Below are 15723 nucleotides of genomic sequence, written 5' to 3' on the forward strand. Positions count from 1 at the left end.
GAACCAGCTCTTACCAAGTTACCTGCGTGAAGCGTGGGTCAGAAACTGTTTCAGCAAGGCAGGTTCAGTGGTTTATATTACATGGATGGACTGAACATGACCCAACACCAAGGAAGTCCTGAAGACAGAGTCAGACAGCCTACGGAAGGGCCTCCCTGGACCTTCAAACGGTGCTTCTCAAACTTTCCTGTGCATGTAAGTAAACTGCAGGCTGTGATTTAGGGGGTCCGGGGTGGGGCCAAGACCCTGCATTTCTAGCAGGCTCTCAGATGATGTTCGTGCGACTCATCTGCAAACCAAATTTTGAGCAGCAGACCTTGAAACGTGCAAGACTGCATGCAAGACCTCACTCCTGGAAAGGCTCCCAGAGAGAGAGCTCCCCCTTTTGCCTCGAGCCCCATACCAACAGTCACCAAATCACCAGCATGTATTAAGTGCTTGCTGTGTGCTTAACAGATAACATTTCACTGGATCTCTGGGCAACCTCGGGGAGACTTACACAGAGGAGGATTAGGCGGAGGGTCGGAGATGCTGAGTGAGGCTGGCGAGGGTCAGGCAGCTATTGGGAGGCTGACAGGGATCCGACTCAGGTTGCTCTGGCTCTAAGGCCCCCAGGGCTGAAAGGCAATGCCTACCTGCCTCCGCCATGAAAAAAGCACCGTTTCAAGTTCAGACAACTAGTGCCAAGTAGAAATCCCCGGTGTGAACCCAGATCTGTTTGAGCCCAAAGCCGGGTTCAGGTCTGTCGGCACCACCAGGCGCCTCGAAGGCTGGCAGAGCTGTGCAGTCACACGGCTTCCTTGGGGATCGGCCCCGCTGCATTCTCGCTAGGATGAAATCGGGCCCTTCTGCTCTGGCCCGGGGAGGAGCAGAAGCGCAGCCCCTCTCCCTTAGCCCCTGCCCCCCGGACGGTAGAGAAGAGCTAGTGCTGCTGGGCAAGCCCTCCTCACTGCACGCACTTCCTCTCCTGCCTTCTAAAGGTGCATTCAGGGGAACAGACTCCATCTTCAGGCCATGCCAGTCCCTCAGGCCCACTGTGGTCTGGAGGCCAGGCGGCCTGGCTTCTGGGGGCCCCTCACTGGACATCAGGCCTTGGAACTGTGGAGGTGGAGGAGAGGAGGTGTTTGCAGGGCCCAGGGGGACTGTGCTGCTCGAAGCCAGGCAGCCTCTGGATGAATGGTGCATCAGTTCATAAGGGCCTGGGGAGTCTCCAAGGGCCAGCTCAGTTCCTGCCAGGGAAGAGCTCCGGCTTGGGGCTCCATCCCTGGGCCTAGGTCCAGTTGGGGTGACCTTGGCGAAGAGTGGAAGGGTCAGGCCAGGGACACTGTGGAGATCTGCCACCAGTGCCCCTCACCTCTGAAGAAGGGGGGGGCGCTGAGCTCCCTGTCAATGGACCTCAGTGTTCTCCCTCCTCCACCACCACCCGCTGACCCCCCTCATCCCCCCACTGAGTCCAAGACCCAGAAACCAGAGTGTTTAGTGCCTGGAGGCTCCTGGGGAGGGAGGCTGGTGGCAGGCACTCCCCGCCACAAAGCATCTTTCACTGTGCCGAAGGCTTCAGCTATCTCAGGGAGGAGGGAGGACATCATTCCCTTTCACTCCCTGGGGTGAAGTCCAAGGTGGGGGTTTGGGGCCGGAGCTGGGAAACGCTGGGTCGGCTGTCTCAGCTGGGCTTGCCCCCAGCAGAACCATGGGCATCCTCATTCTCCACCTCTCCCTCACCTTCATCCTTCAGCAAGTCCTCTCAGCTGTTCCTCCAAAACAGGTCTCAGACCAGCTCCCCTCCAAACCATCGTGCAGCTGCGGCCAAGCCACCCTCATCTCTCACCATGCCTCGCCCCTCTCCGCCCGGGCCTCCCACTCCACGCTTGCTCCCTGGGGGCCCTTCCAGCCTCTGACACATCGGCTCAGGGAGCCTCTCAAAACAGAAATCCAATCCCGTGGCCCCTCAGCCTAACACCTTTCAGATGCTTCTCACTGTACACAGGACAAATCCTCACCCCTCCGCGTGGCCTGGCAGCCACGCCAAAAGCTCGCACAGCCTCATCGACCAGGCTTCTCACGTGCCCCAGAGGTCCAGAACCTTCTTCCTTCTCCTGCCTCAGTGTCCCTCCTGCTCTCTCCTGTCACACCTGGGATCAGGGCACTGGCCTGTCAGTCATCCATACTTGAATGTGTATTTAGTGACCGTGCCGCTCCTGGGACCCAGCAGTCCCTTAGAAGCATGGCCTGAAAGGATCTAACCCTTGTGAAAGAACATTTAGGCATCAGCTAAGGAAAAGATTTGTTTTCAGGGGGAGAGACCAGGAATGTCACAGCGACCTGAAATCACGGGTGTCTGGTCACTCTGCCAACATGCAGGGCGATCCCTGATCGCTCTGGTTTAACTTAATTCAATTTTGTGCCTCAGCGATTAGCAAGAGCTACGTCTGAACCCAGCATCTGGATGCCCGGGTCTGGGCACATTTTCCTGCAGGTGAAATGAAACGGACTGACTAGACCATGAAAAGATACACATTTCTGCTTAGATCAGAGGCCTCTGGTGGGAGGTGACACTCCCTTCAGGGCTGAGGGTTTGGGGTGGGTATTTAGAAGTTTGATTCCCTTCTAGAATTACCTCTGGACAAGGAAGACAAGTTGTAATGAAGTGACCTGACCCTCTCCCTGGTCTTGAAATGTGGGGGTGACACAGGGGAATGGCCAAGGGACCTGATCCACATTTCCTTATGAAAGTCAAAGGGGCCTTGGAGTGGCTGCCTCCCCTGCACGGCCCCTTATTCCCAGTGAGAACTGGCAGCTCCGGGAGAGCCTGCAAAGCTGTCGGCCCGCTGTGTTATCTGGCGACGGGGTCAGGGCTGCTCAGGCCCCTCCCCACCTCTCAGCCCAGATCAGCCCCCTGGGTGGGCCGTCAACTCCTCAGCAACCAGCTCCTTACAGCTCCCAGGTAGCACAGGCAAGAAGCAGCAAGAAGCAGCAAGAAGTGCCACGGGCGCGGAGAGGCGGCGGGCAGAGCTGAATGGGCAGAGGGCGGGAGGGCAGGCAGAGGGCGGGAGGGCAGGCAGAGGGCAGCCCACTGGCCGCCTGGAGGAGGGGCAGAGGCGAGGCCCCAGCCCGGCTTCCTTCTCGGCCCACATGGCGCGTGCTCTGCAACAACTGCTTGGAACGTCATCCCAAACCATCATTAACCCATTAGACAGATGACACCAACCCTGGAGGCCGTGCGCCTGGGCCCGAGCCACACAGCTTACGCCTGCTTGTGGAGCCCTCTCCCTCCTGGGCAGCTGTGCGGCAGGAGACACGCCTTGGAGCTTCTCCGCTCCTTAGCTCCTGTCTGCCCGGCTCGCCGCGCTGACTCCGGCCCCCCACATCCCCCACAGGCTTCATCCTCCTGCTGGTCTTCAAATGCACGCCTTCGGTTGCACTCAGGTCACTGACCTTGCTGTCTCCTCAGCCCGGCACCCCAAGCCCTGATCTGCCCGTGCCTAGCTCGGTGTCATCTCTGCAAAGAGGCCTTTTTTGGCCACTAATCTCATGCCCCAAGTCACGACACCTGGTTATTTTTCTTTCTGGCCCTTTTATCACTGTTGGAAATTGCTCATTTCTTTGCTTTCTGACCCCCCCACTGGAAGGTGAACTTGCTGAGTGAGGGCAGAGGCCCGGTCTGCCTTGCCCTCAGCGCCTTCACCAGTGCCTAGGTGAGGAGGGTTCTGGGTGAGTCGCAAGCACAGCCTCCGGGGCCTTCCTCCCCCTGCACCCCCCAGGGCCCTGCACAGCAGATCCGGTATTTGTTCAAGCACAGAAGGAAGCAGGGGGAAGGGATGTCTTTGGCTAGGCCTGGAACACAGTAGGTGCTCAAGAAATCCCAACCGCAGGAATGAGCGAATGCAGCTCTTTCACGCAGCGTTCAGGACTAGCGGCCACCGGCAGGCCGCCAAGAACCACCAGCCCAGATTACAGAGTGAGAGAATGACTTTTGGGGTGGGGGCAGTAATTACAGCGAGAGAGGACCCAGCCCTTCCAGGGGAGGTTAGAGGAAAGTACAGAGCGCCTCTTAGGCCTATAATCTTGTCGATCTTCTTAAAACCCTGGCATTACCAGCAGACCCTATTTGTCCTTCTCCATCACGGAGAAGGTCTGTCTTTCCCTGCCACTCAGGTCATCAGTGAGGCTCAGAAACCTCTCGGGCACTCTCCCTCGGGGGCTGCAAGCGGCTGCCTCCCTCCTGGCTTCCGAGGCCCTGTGCAGAGGGCTCTCCCGGGCTGGCGCCTGGTGCAGACACACAGAAATGCCTCCAGCCCCGGGAGTGAGAGCCAGCTGTGCCCCACGCCACAGCCACGGACCAGCTCTAGCCAAAGACATCCCTTCCCCCTGCTTCCTTCTGTGCTTGAACAAACACCGGATCTGCCGCCCAGGGCCCTGGGGGGCGCAGGGGGAGGAAGGCCCCGGACGCCGCGCTTGCGACTCACCCAGCACCCTCCTGCCTTGTGGCTCCAAACCGCCTCTTTGTGGAGGGGCCGGTATGTAAACTGGTGAGCTAGTACAAAGGAACCGAGCGTGCCGCTGTCTAAAAATACACGCCTCCGAGTGCACCAGGTCACGAGGCTGGCAGCACCTACTTCGGTTATGGTTCACTTTGCTTCCTAAGATATCCAGCTTCTCCGGGACCCATCAACCCGGGAACCCCAATGCCTATGGGTGGGACTGACTCAGCTGTTGGGATGAAGCGGCTTTCTAGAGGCTCAGAGGCCCAGTCCCAGTCAGCACGGAGACACCGACGGCCTGTGAGCGGGAGGGAACCTCGCAGCCTCTGCAGGGTGAATTCCCCTCTTTCTGCTCCGCCGCCTGGCTTCTGAGCTGCCTCGGTCCCTGGCGGCGGTTGTTTGCTTTTTACATCAGCAGCTAGCTCCACAGTCTACTTCACTCTGTAATGGCCATTTCCTCCCAGGGAGCCTCCTTGGACTGACACACTCAGGATACACAGGAAATCTCCTCCAATCCCAGGATGGGCAACAGGAGATGGATTTTCCACAACAGTCTTTTAAAACAAGGCAGAAAGTTCTATGTAAACAGTAGGCTGCCCTGAGCGGCTGTGGAGCCCACCGTGCTTAGCCCGCTGTCCTAAAGAACATCACTTCTGTCCACCCCTCCAAAAAGCAGGAGACCCCAGAAAGCAAAAGATACACTGGTGAGGTAATCTCCCCGCTCTCTTGCATGTCTTGCCATGTCCTGTCGACAAGGCACTGACTGCCTTTTGTTCTGAATTGTCTTTTCAGAGGTGTTTGTGAAGAAACAGCTTAGAGGAGAGAGGTAGTATCCTGCTCTGGAGTAAACAGCAGGTCTGCATATTGCCTTGGGACACAGAGACAGTGCGACTCTCCAAAGCAAACCCGGTGGGTTCCTGCACGCAGGAAGAGGTGTGGTCTCCCTAAGGTCTGGGTTCCTCTCCTATAATGTAACCCACCGCCATTCATCTGGGCCCACGGCTCACCCCCAGGGGACTTGGAGGCAATGGGAACTGGTGCAAATGGGCCCTAAGAAAGTCTTTTGTCTGACTCAGAAGTCTCCTATTTTCTGCTGGCACTCACGGAAGCAGGCTAAGCTAACTGGCTGGCTTGCTGATAGGTAGGATAAAGTCTTGGATCTTTCACAGTTCTTGACCATTGTTCTTCTGCTCCTCCTGAGGTCAATGCTGCTGCCCAATCCCCATGCTCCAGATCTGTCCTGTGTCCAGCAAGCTCAGAAGAAGTCCCAAGTTATCAAAACATATAAAAGTCACAGAAAGAAGATTCCCCCCCTCCACCAAAAAAAGCAGTGCTCTGCTTTGCAGAAGGATGGATCCCATGACTCTTAAATAGAATCGTATTTAGGACCCCTAAAGGATGGTGTGATTTGTCCCACAGGACTGAATTTGCAGGGGTTGTCAGGAATAGGCCTTCATATAAAACAAGGTTCACCTCTGCTTTTCTCTTGGAGGTGGAAACGCCAAGAAGTCAGGCCTGGGAGTGGAGCTTCTCAGGGACAACTGTTAACCTCTGTGTCCTTCAGAAAGAACAGCACTGCCCACTGACACTCACTAACCCCTTACAAGAAAAGTCAATTGCTCGGATCTGTAGCTTAGGTAACTGACTCTTGCCAATATCAGTTTCCTGACTTTGATCATGACCTATAGTCACCGTCGACATTACCACTGGGAGAAGCTGACCAACAGGTGCCCGGCTCAGTGGCTCTGTGATGGCAGAAAGTGATCTGACTTCTCCTTGAACCGGGAACAACACCACCTACCCTGCAGTGTGGCGGTGGAACTGGGAGGGGAGGAATGTAGAGTGCCTAGTCGTTTTGCAATGTCTTGGGAGCCTATTTCAAAATAAAAAGTTAAAAAAAAAAAAAATGCCGTGACTTAGGGAACCAAACAGGCGATCTCGATCTCGTTAGACTCATAATTAAATGAAGACAGTGCTCTGAAAGCCTTGGGCCTATCCTGTTTGTGGTCATATTAAAATAATAATAAACTAAACGGTTTAAGTGGAAAAAAAAACCCAAATCAATTCCTCTGCTGCAGTGACCTGAGGCACTCAATAGAATGAGAGCCCTCACAGGTCACTTGAGTCCCCACGAGGCTCAGGGCACCTCCCTGCCCCACACAGTGTTTTCCCGAAGCACAAGACAGCAATGGCAGCTGCAGAGACCGCTGGGGTGCTGGGTCCTCGGGCAGAAACTCCCAGGTCCCTCGCCTGGGGGATGTGGCGGCCACAGGGTGGGTGGAGGAAAGCTTCTAGCTGAGGCTGGCGGGGGTAATTCCTTCCTGCCCAGGGAAAGGTGCAGGCCGTGGAGAAAGGACACCGGATCCCCCACTTACTGGCCCAGGGTTGGGGGAAAGTGACTTGACTTCTCTCTCAAATGGGATAATGCCCCCGACCCTGCAGTGAGGACTGGGGAAAAGGTTTGTAGAGTGTCCAGCACAAGGCCAGACACACAGTAGGAGCTCAATAAAAGGGAGCTCATACCTAAGGGAGAATGCCCAATTCGTGATCAACCAGGGGGTCTTAATAAAACAGCCACTATGTGTCTAGCGCTGTGACAGAAATGTGGGAGGAGTAGACAGGGGCCTTGTCTCCAAGGTCAGCAAAAACAGCAGGGGGGACCTGCCTCACTCTCCCATAATGTGAGACAGGACGGAGTACCTTCCCCTTCTCTCCTCCCCCCGACGCCTGGGCCCTGGCATAATTCTCTGCCTCCTCCTGCCTGAAAACCACTTGGGTTTTCCTTCCAGAGCTGCCTTGCTGGAGAGAAGCACCTGTCCCACATGAAGGTCATAACTCCTCCGTGTCCCTCCTGTGGGCTCTGCAGGACTCACAAACACACGGATGGGCCTGGGCATAGTGGATCTTCACCCCTAGGCCCAGAAAGCAGGTTCAGACCGGGGGAAACAACTAGGTTGGGGGGGGCCCTCACTGAGGACAGTTCCCCTACAAACCTCATCCAGGATTCGACTGATATGCAAACGTCAGACCACTGGCCTGATCATTGCATTGGCTCTCTGTCCTCAGCTTGTTGACCCTGCTCCCAGCTGTCCTTGCCCCAACCCCCACTCCAGCCGTCCTGCGGGACCCTCAGTCTTCTGGGATGGGCCCTCTGCCTTTGGCCACAGAAGCCCCAGACCCTCACCACTCTTCCAATCGGCAGGCTGACCCTGAACTCAGGCCAGACACCACCCAGACATACCGCAAGTCTGTGTCCTAGATCCTAAGATTTATGGCTCACATGTGGGATTTTTTTTTTTTTTTTGGCCAGGATTTGACTGGCAAATGAGGGAGCGTGTAACCATATGAAGCCCTGGTTTCCCTCTTTTCTCTTAGTTCCTTTGCTTTTTCTCTATCACTTCCACCAGCCAGTCAAACTTCTATGAGCCCCCTGCCCAAGCCTGTGGCCAGGCAGGCCAAAGCAAAGCAGCTGGGTAATACTCCAAACACATCCCCCAGATGCCAGGCCACAGTAAGGCTCATCACATCCCGGCACCTCTGAAGCTAACACTGAGACCCTTCTGGAGATAATCGGTGCTCTCTGCTTTCTCCCCTTGGGTGTTCCTTGCTCCAAAATTCCAGGCAAGGCAAAGGGCTGGCAGAGCTGTTCCCGAGGCCGGTTGCTAGCCCTCCCGAAGCTTCTAAGAGCGAAGGCAGCTGACTCAGGTGCTGCTGAGTCACGCCGCCAGGGCTGAGCCTGAGGGATTCGGCAGGTGACCTCAGCCACCCTTCCCAGAGGCAGGTAGGTAGGAACAGAGATTTAACTGGTGTTAGATAACCCAGTAGATGTTGGCCGAGGCCCAGAACCCCCTCACCAGCACACGCTCCCACCTCTCACTGCTGTGAGTGTTTGGTGCTGGGGGCTCATGGCTGCCCCTTCTCCAAAGGCAGGCCCTCAGCCCTCAGCCCACACTGCATGCCCTCTGGGGGAGGGGCGGCTTCCAGACAAAGGATGACCTATGGGGAGTACTGAAGGTGTCTCCTGCCATGGGACAACCTGGAGCCCACCCTGGGCTTCTTCCCCTGCCCTGTCCTGCTTCTCTCACTGCCTTAGGATGTTCACCTGAGAGCGGCCCCCCAAGTCACTTGTGTAAGAATCCTCATCTCAGGCTCTGCTTTTAGGGAACCTGACCTAAGATAGGAAACATTCATCATTGCCATTCTCCCTTCCCCTCTCCTCCTGGGGGATCCCCCTCGATCCCGGGTTTAGGGCAGGTGGGGAACCCTCATGCCCACGCGGCTCTCCCTAGCTTGGTTCCGATCTTGTTGGCTTCTATTTTCCTTCCATTCAAGTGAGGGAGTGAGTAAAGTATGAAAGGGTTAGGAAGTTTCTAGGGGGCAGGGGGAAACCAGGAACAGGCCTGGGAGCCCCCAGGGTGGGATTCCACATGGCCAGCAGCACCAACTCTGAAGTCCTGGAAAGTGAGTGAGCAAGAGAGAAGCATCAGAGAGGAAACCCCACTGCGGGGAGAGGAGAAAAACAGCAAAACAGGGGAAAGGAAACTTCCTTTGGATGGGATGGGGGCCAGTCAACCTCCTTCCTCTCTATAATATCACACACTGTGCCCAGGTCCCATCACGTCGGGGCTGGAGGGGGTCCTGGGCTGGCCTTTCCCAGGAGTTGGGGGCAGCATGGGGGCAGGTGACTTGATTAAAACTGCCATTCACTGAGCACTTACTATGGGACGGGCACTGTGCAAAGTGCTTCCCATGAATTCTTTTCATCCTCACCACAAGCCTATAAGAGGAAGCTGAAGTTCAGAGAGGGCCCCAGTCCTGCAGCAGCTGTTGGGGTATCCTCCCCTGAGATGGCTCATGGGAAGCCCTGGCCAGAGGTTCTGGTGCTGGTTACACCTCCTGGCTGTGTGGCCCATACAAGTCTATTAGCCTCCCTTGGCCTCAGTTTCCTAGCCAGTAAAATGGGGATAATAACCTCACTGGGAGGAGCAAATGAGAGTACATGTGTGAGCGTGCTGTGTGAAACACTAGGCACGTGTCAGGAATTGGTCACCTTAAGGGCTAACATTTATTTAAGTCCTGCTAGAGGCAAGCCACAGTTCTAAGCCCCTGTAATGTATTAATTCGTTTTATCCCGGCAACAGCCCCACGAAGTAGATACTATTATCATCCCTATTTTCCAGATGAGAACACTGAGGCACAAAGAAGGTAATGCACTTGATAAAAGCCAGACTTTGCAGGGGGGGAAGCCAGGCAGCGTGATTCCCCAGACGCCGGGCTTTGGTAGCAGCAGGACAGAAGCCTTGTGTTTCGCCCGCATGGTCCAAGCCCTCCCGCCCTTGGAGGTCAGCTCCAGGCGCCCCTCCCTCAGGAGGTCTTTGCTGCCTTCCTCAGCCCACAGTGACACACTCCAAACACACTCAGAATTGCACTGTGGTAGAGAGGGTCACATCCTGCCTTCATTGATTCCCTGATTAGGCAGTAGGTCTTGACTCTCATCTCTCCTAGTAGCTTGAGGATTCCTTAGATGAAGGAAACAAATCTACATCCCCCCTTGGCTCACCAGGCCATCCCAGCCCCCAGCCCCAGGTACTGAGTCCCAGCCCTGGCACGGGCTGAGCCCCTCATAAATACCCGCTGTCCGTATGATGACGAGGTGATATTTCCCTGGAGCACTGGCCACCAGTGGGAGAAAAAGCCCATCGTTTTCGAGGTAACAGGCAGCCTTCATGCCCCCAAGGCCAAGCCCACTCCTGATACCAGGGTGCCATGCGGACTTCATGTTGGCTCTGGGACACTTGTGTCCACAGCATCCCAGCTGGGCTCCCAAGCCCTTGCTGGGCAGAGCATCTGGACTGTACTGGGGCAACATCGAAGGTCATACAAACCTGGGTGTTGGACATTCCAAATTCCCTCAGGACTCAGTGCAAAGCCAGGTAGGGTATGAAAGTCCCCCCACATTAAGTCCTAGGCCAGGGATGGAGAAGTAGTCCTCTGCCTTCATGGAAGAAGCACAGGGGTGAGATTCTCTATACCCTCACTGACTGGTTCCAATCTTGCCCAAACTGTGGGATATGGAAGTTTTTCCTCGTCACTAAAGTAATTCTCTCCAATTTTAGCATAAGACTCAGAGAACAGGCAGCAATGTGTGCTCTTGTCTCTCCCTGCTTTAGCAGATGGGGGTGTGTGAGGAGCACCTTTCAGAGAGGACCCACTCTCTGAAGGCAGGGCCCCTATGTGTGTTTGCAAGTCACCAAGCAGGTGCTGACCATGGGGTGAAGGTGTGCCAGAGAGTTAATGAGACAAGGAGCCTGCTTCCTGCAAAGGTCCCACTGATTGCCATTGCCAGGGCCCAGCAATAATGGGGGTGAGGCCCACTTTGACCCGGCCCAGCTCCATGGCCTGGGGAAAGGCAGAGGATCCGAAGCCAGGAGGCAGCATCACCCACAGGTTCAGCGCTAAGAGCCCAGACTGGAGCAGAAGACCAAGGTTCACACCTCAGATAGGCCACTTTTATGAGTGGTTACCTGACATCTCTGAACTCCAACATCTTCATCCCCCAAGCAGAAATTAGAATACACACCTCAGCATGGAGATTTGTATATGATAACAAAAAAGCACTTTGTAAGCTATAAACTGTACACCAATTTAACACATCATAGCAATAGCAGATTAGGACACATCTGGGCAGTTTTTCTCTAAATTACACATAACCAATTGCTGTAAACATGTTCCCAAATGGCGTAGTAGTTAATGGCCCTTATTGCCAGACACACCTGGGTTCAAATCCTAACCCTGCCAACTCACAGGCTATGTCACGTAAGCTCTCGGAGCCTTGGCTGGGTAATGGGCCAGGAGGATCCAAAATCGGACATGGGGAGTGTGCTCAATTTAAGGGTGTCTATGATTGCAGTGGGATTAGTGGGGAAAAGTTCATCCTGGAGTTCTTCATCCTTTCACAGAAGAACTTGATCTCTCTGTGCTTTCCGTGAAGAGGAAGCCTAAGTCCCAGTGCCTAAGAAATTCCTTCGAAGTTACATGGCCAATAGAGGTGGCCTGGGAATGGTGGGAGAGGCCCCTGTGGGGGCAGTGGCCTTCACAGTCAGGGGCTTCCCCTTCTCTGAGGAGTTGTTAGGATGTAGATTCGTAGGCCCACCCTGCCCAGAATTTCCAGCAGCCAGCCTTTTCTTGGCCTAAGAAATGCTTCTCCCCAGGTTGCCTCCCATCCCAATAGTGGGGCCATCCAAAGCTTACCTGGAAGGAAGGGGATGATTCTCTGCTTGGGGTCCTTCTGGCCACCTTCAATGGGAAACTTATCCAAAAGCTGCATCTGAGAAGCCAGACAGACAGAGGGATAGGATTCAGAAGACTGGAACAGCCCTCAGAGTCCCTTCCCCACTCCACGCCACTGCTTCAGGGGCCCACTGCCCTCATCTGGATGAGTGGCGCCTCAACCCCTCATTTCACAGATGATTAATAAACCACATGGGGCATGAGAGAGAGGAGGCCAGAGCTCTGGACGCATCAAAGGGGTGTCTGAACAATCTCAAGGAGGCGTGGAGGCACAGGGGCGGGGTGGGGAGTGTCTGAAGATGCCCCCTCATGAGGCCTCGGGAGAGACCAGCAGGCTTTCTGGCATTCCGTAGGTGGGGTTTCCAGAACTTTCTTTCGGCCCACCTTCCTTCACACGTCATCTGCTGGGTAAGCCCTTTAGCCACTGGCCATCTCACACCCTCCTGGGCCAGGACAGGGGAAGGCCCCACCTGATACTTCAGACAGACCACCCACCTTCCAGAACCGCTCTGCAGAAACAGACCCAGATGTTATTTTAATTGTAAAACCAAACCCAGCCCACCGCGCCCACTGCTGTAAGACCCCTCCTCCATTTCCTACCTTCCCACCCGGAGATTGCTGCTGTTTTTCCAGGGACAGACCCATCGGAAGAGTTTCCAGGGTTTTGGAGGAACAACTATTTTTTCCTTCTGCTATTCTGGGCTGAGATTCTGTATAAGCTGGAAAAACACGCCGGAGACAGGATGGACGAGGCCATGGCCCCTGTGTGTGTGGTTAATCTCCCTTCCAAGCCACAGGCAGAAGCAGGAGCAGAATGGACAGGGCAGGATCTAGCCCTGCTGCCCCAGCTGTGTGACCCTGGGCAAGGCGTGGAAGCTTTCTCTATAGGGCTTCTGGCACCTCCTTGGTCAAATGAGGAAGATCAGTCACATGATATCTGAAGTCCATTCCTTCAAATATTTATTGAGCACCTACTTGGAGCACTGAACACCAAGAAAATGGCAGTAAAGCAACAGGTGTGCCTGGGTGGCTCAGTCAGTTAAACGTCTGCCTTCAGCTCAGGTCATGATCCCAGCGTCCTGGGATGGAGCCCTGCATCGGGCTCCTTGCTGAGCGCGGAGTCTGCTTCTCCCTCTGCCTCTGCCCCTCCCCCCACTCATGCGCACGCGCGCGCGCGCGCGCGCTCTCTCTCTCTCTCTCTCATAAATAAATAAAATCTTTAAAAAAAAAAAGAAAGAAAAGCAACAAAGTCCCTGCTTTCAGGGAGTTTACATTCTAGTGGAGGGGGACAAACAGTAAACACATAAATATGTATTGATAAAAACCTATGAAGAAAAACGAAGTCGGGGAAGGTTTTGGAGCAGAACAGAGATTGTTTCTTTGTACAGCATGCTGAGAAAGGACTTAGGAATCAGATGGCAATTCAGCAGAGACCACAGGAGGTGGGGAAGCAAGCCTCAAGGAGGGCAGAGAATGTTCCAGCAGGGGAAATGGGAAGTGCAAGAAGAGCTTGAAAAGGCCAGGGTAGCTGCTGTGGAGCAGAGTGAGCAAGGGCTGAGGTGCAGGCAGTGAGATCCGAGACGTGGACCAGATCACGGGGAGGATGGCTTAGCTTCAACATCGTGAATGGGCGGGAGGGTGGAAGCAGGGAGACCAAGTAGGAGCCTAGGATGGAGGCTGGGACCAAAGTGCTAGCTGGCATTGAAGGTGGTGAAAGGTAGTCCTGCGCTAGGTTTCATGGGTGTGTGCGCACCTGCACGCATTCCCATCCACGCACCCACCCACCCAGCTCTAACACATGATTTTAGGGTTCTCTCTTGCACAATCATTACCCAACATGCACAGGCTATTTAGAGCCCACACGTGAAGGGTGGGTCATTGTCGGACTCGATTCAAAACAAGGCAGAGACTGCACCATTATTAACTTTCACTTCCTGAGTACAGACTGAAATTTAACAAAAGCTGGCTCATGAGTTTTCAAACCCTAATGTTATAAGTCCATCTCTCAAACATTTAATAACTGCCTGCTTCATGTAAATATACCCGCTGGGCCATAACACTATGAACTTGTGCTTAGGATATTTTTTTTAATTAATGCATTTTCAAACAAATTCAATGCAGAATAGCACTCCCGTCTTCACCTTTTCCCATTTTCCTCACCCATATTCTGTTTTGTACATTTCATTTCTGTATTACATAAGAATTTATGTTCTCTGAGGGGAAAGCCAGAAATTACAGAAGCAGTGGATGAACAAAAAGAGTAAGAATCACTCATAATTCTTCCCCTGGAAAAAGTGACATTAATGTTTTTGGGGTATATATCCTTTCCAGACATTCGTCCATGCATGTAAATAAAATGAGCTCATCAATACTCTTACACTATGTAATGAACAATTTTCTATGTCAGTGAATACTTCCATATTAGCACTCCTAATTGTGACATGGAATGTCAATGTTTGGATGGGCCATAGTTTATCTACTGTCCTACTGTTGGATTTTTGGGTTGTTTCTGACTTTTCTCTACTCTATGTAATAGTGCTAGAGTGAACACCCTTATCCGTGCATCTGTGCACGGATCCATTTTTGTTTCATTCTGTTGGAATGTACGCATATTTAGAGGCACCTTAAATCTTCTCTGGAAGAAGACTGAGAATAAATCAATGGCTAACTAATATGTATAAGCCAGGCGTAAGATCTCTGAGCAATGGCTCCACAGAATTTGTGAGGATGAGTACAGAGATGTCTGAGAAGGAAGCCAGGCCCGGCAAAGTGTCCTGCTGTGGAGTGGTCTGCCCTCATCAAACCGCCCTTGTCCTAGGGCACCTGCATGGCTAAGTTGGTTAAGCACCTGACTTCGGCTCAGGTCATGATCTCGGGGTCCTGGGATCGAGCCCCGCATTGGGCTCCTTGCTTAGCGGGGAGTCTGCTTCTCCCTCTGCCTCTGCCCCTCCCCGACTCGTGTGCACACACACTCTCTCTCCCTATCTCAAATAAATTTTAAAAAGATTTAAAAATCTTAAAACAAAACAAAACAAAACAACCATTCTTGTCCCAAAAGAGGGTGGCCAGCTGTACCCAACAAGCTGTGGGACTTTTCCAAGTTGGTGCTCGAAGGAGTTAGGTTCTAACTCCTGTATTGTTCTTCAGACCCCAGATTCTGAGATTCTCACGAATAGTGCACAGGGAATGAGGGACCAACAGGGGTGGGTAGGGGCAGGCAGGATTCACACATTCATCCCTTCGCTCTAAAAACATTTGCTATGTGCCTTCCAGATGCCAGACCCTCCGTTAGATGCTAGAAATAAGTTAAATCGTAGTCTTTACACCAAGGAGTTCACAATCTAGCTGTAGAGCAGGGCCTCACACCTTCAACGTGCATTTGAGGCACCTGCCAACAGGTGAAAATGTAGGTTCTGATTCAGTAGGTCCAGGCAGGGGCCTGAGAACCTGCATTTCCACCAAGCTCCTAGGCAATGCTGGAACTGCTGACCCATACATGTGGCTCATACTCACCACACAGCCCTGGGCTGTTCCATCTGTGTCACAGTCACTAGCTACACGTGGCTGTCGAGCGCTTGAAATGTGGCCTGTCCAAATTAAGATGTGTTGTAAGTGTAAAGTTTGCAGCAGGTCTCAAAGACTCAGTATGAAAAAAATGTGAAACATCTCATTAACAAATTTTGTATTGGTTGTATATTGAAATGATAACATTTTGGATCTATCAGGTTAAATAAAAATACTTTTTAAAATAATTTCACCTGTTTTCTTTGACGTTTTTTTGTTTTGTTTTGTTTTTTTAAAGATTTTATTTATTTTTTGAGACAGAATGAGAGAGAGAGAGAGCACATGAGAGGGGGAGGGTCAGAGGGAGAAGCAGACTCCCCGCCGAGCAAGGAGCCCGATGCGGGACTCGATCCCGGGACTCCAGGATCATCACCTGAGCCGAAGGCAG

General features: G+C 53.3%; 1 protein-coding gene across 1 annotated transcript in view; it reads right to left on the bottom strand.

Moving 5' to 3' along the window:
* SH3PXD2A (SH3 and PX domains 2A) overlaps positions 1-15723 on the bottom strand; it is a 237123-nt gene that overhangs the window by 136650 nt on the left and 84750 nt on the right. Inside the window, 1 exon segment of the mRNA XM_044916140.1 lies at positions 11733-11808. Within this exon segment, the coding sequence (XP_044772075.1) occupies positions 11733-11808 (76 nt within the window).

Source organism: Neomonachus schauinslandi, chromosome 6 (genome assembly GCF_002201575.2).
Source record: "Neomonachus schauinslandi chromosome 6, ASM220157v2, whole genome shotgun sequence".
Classification (NCBI taxonomy): Eukaryota; Metazoa; Chordata; class Mammalia; order Carnivora; family Phocidae; genus Neomonachus; species Neomonachus schauinslandi.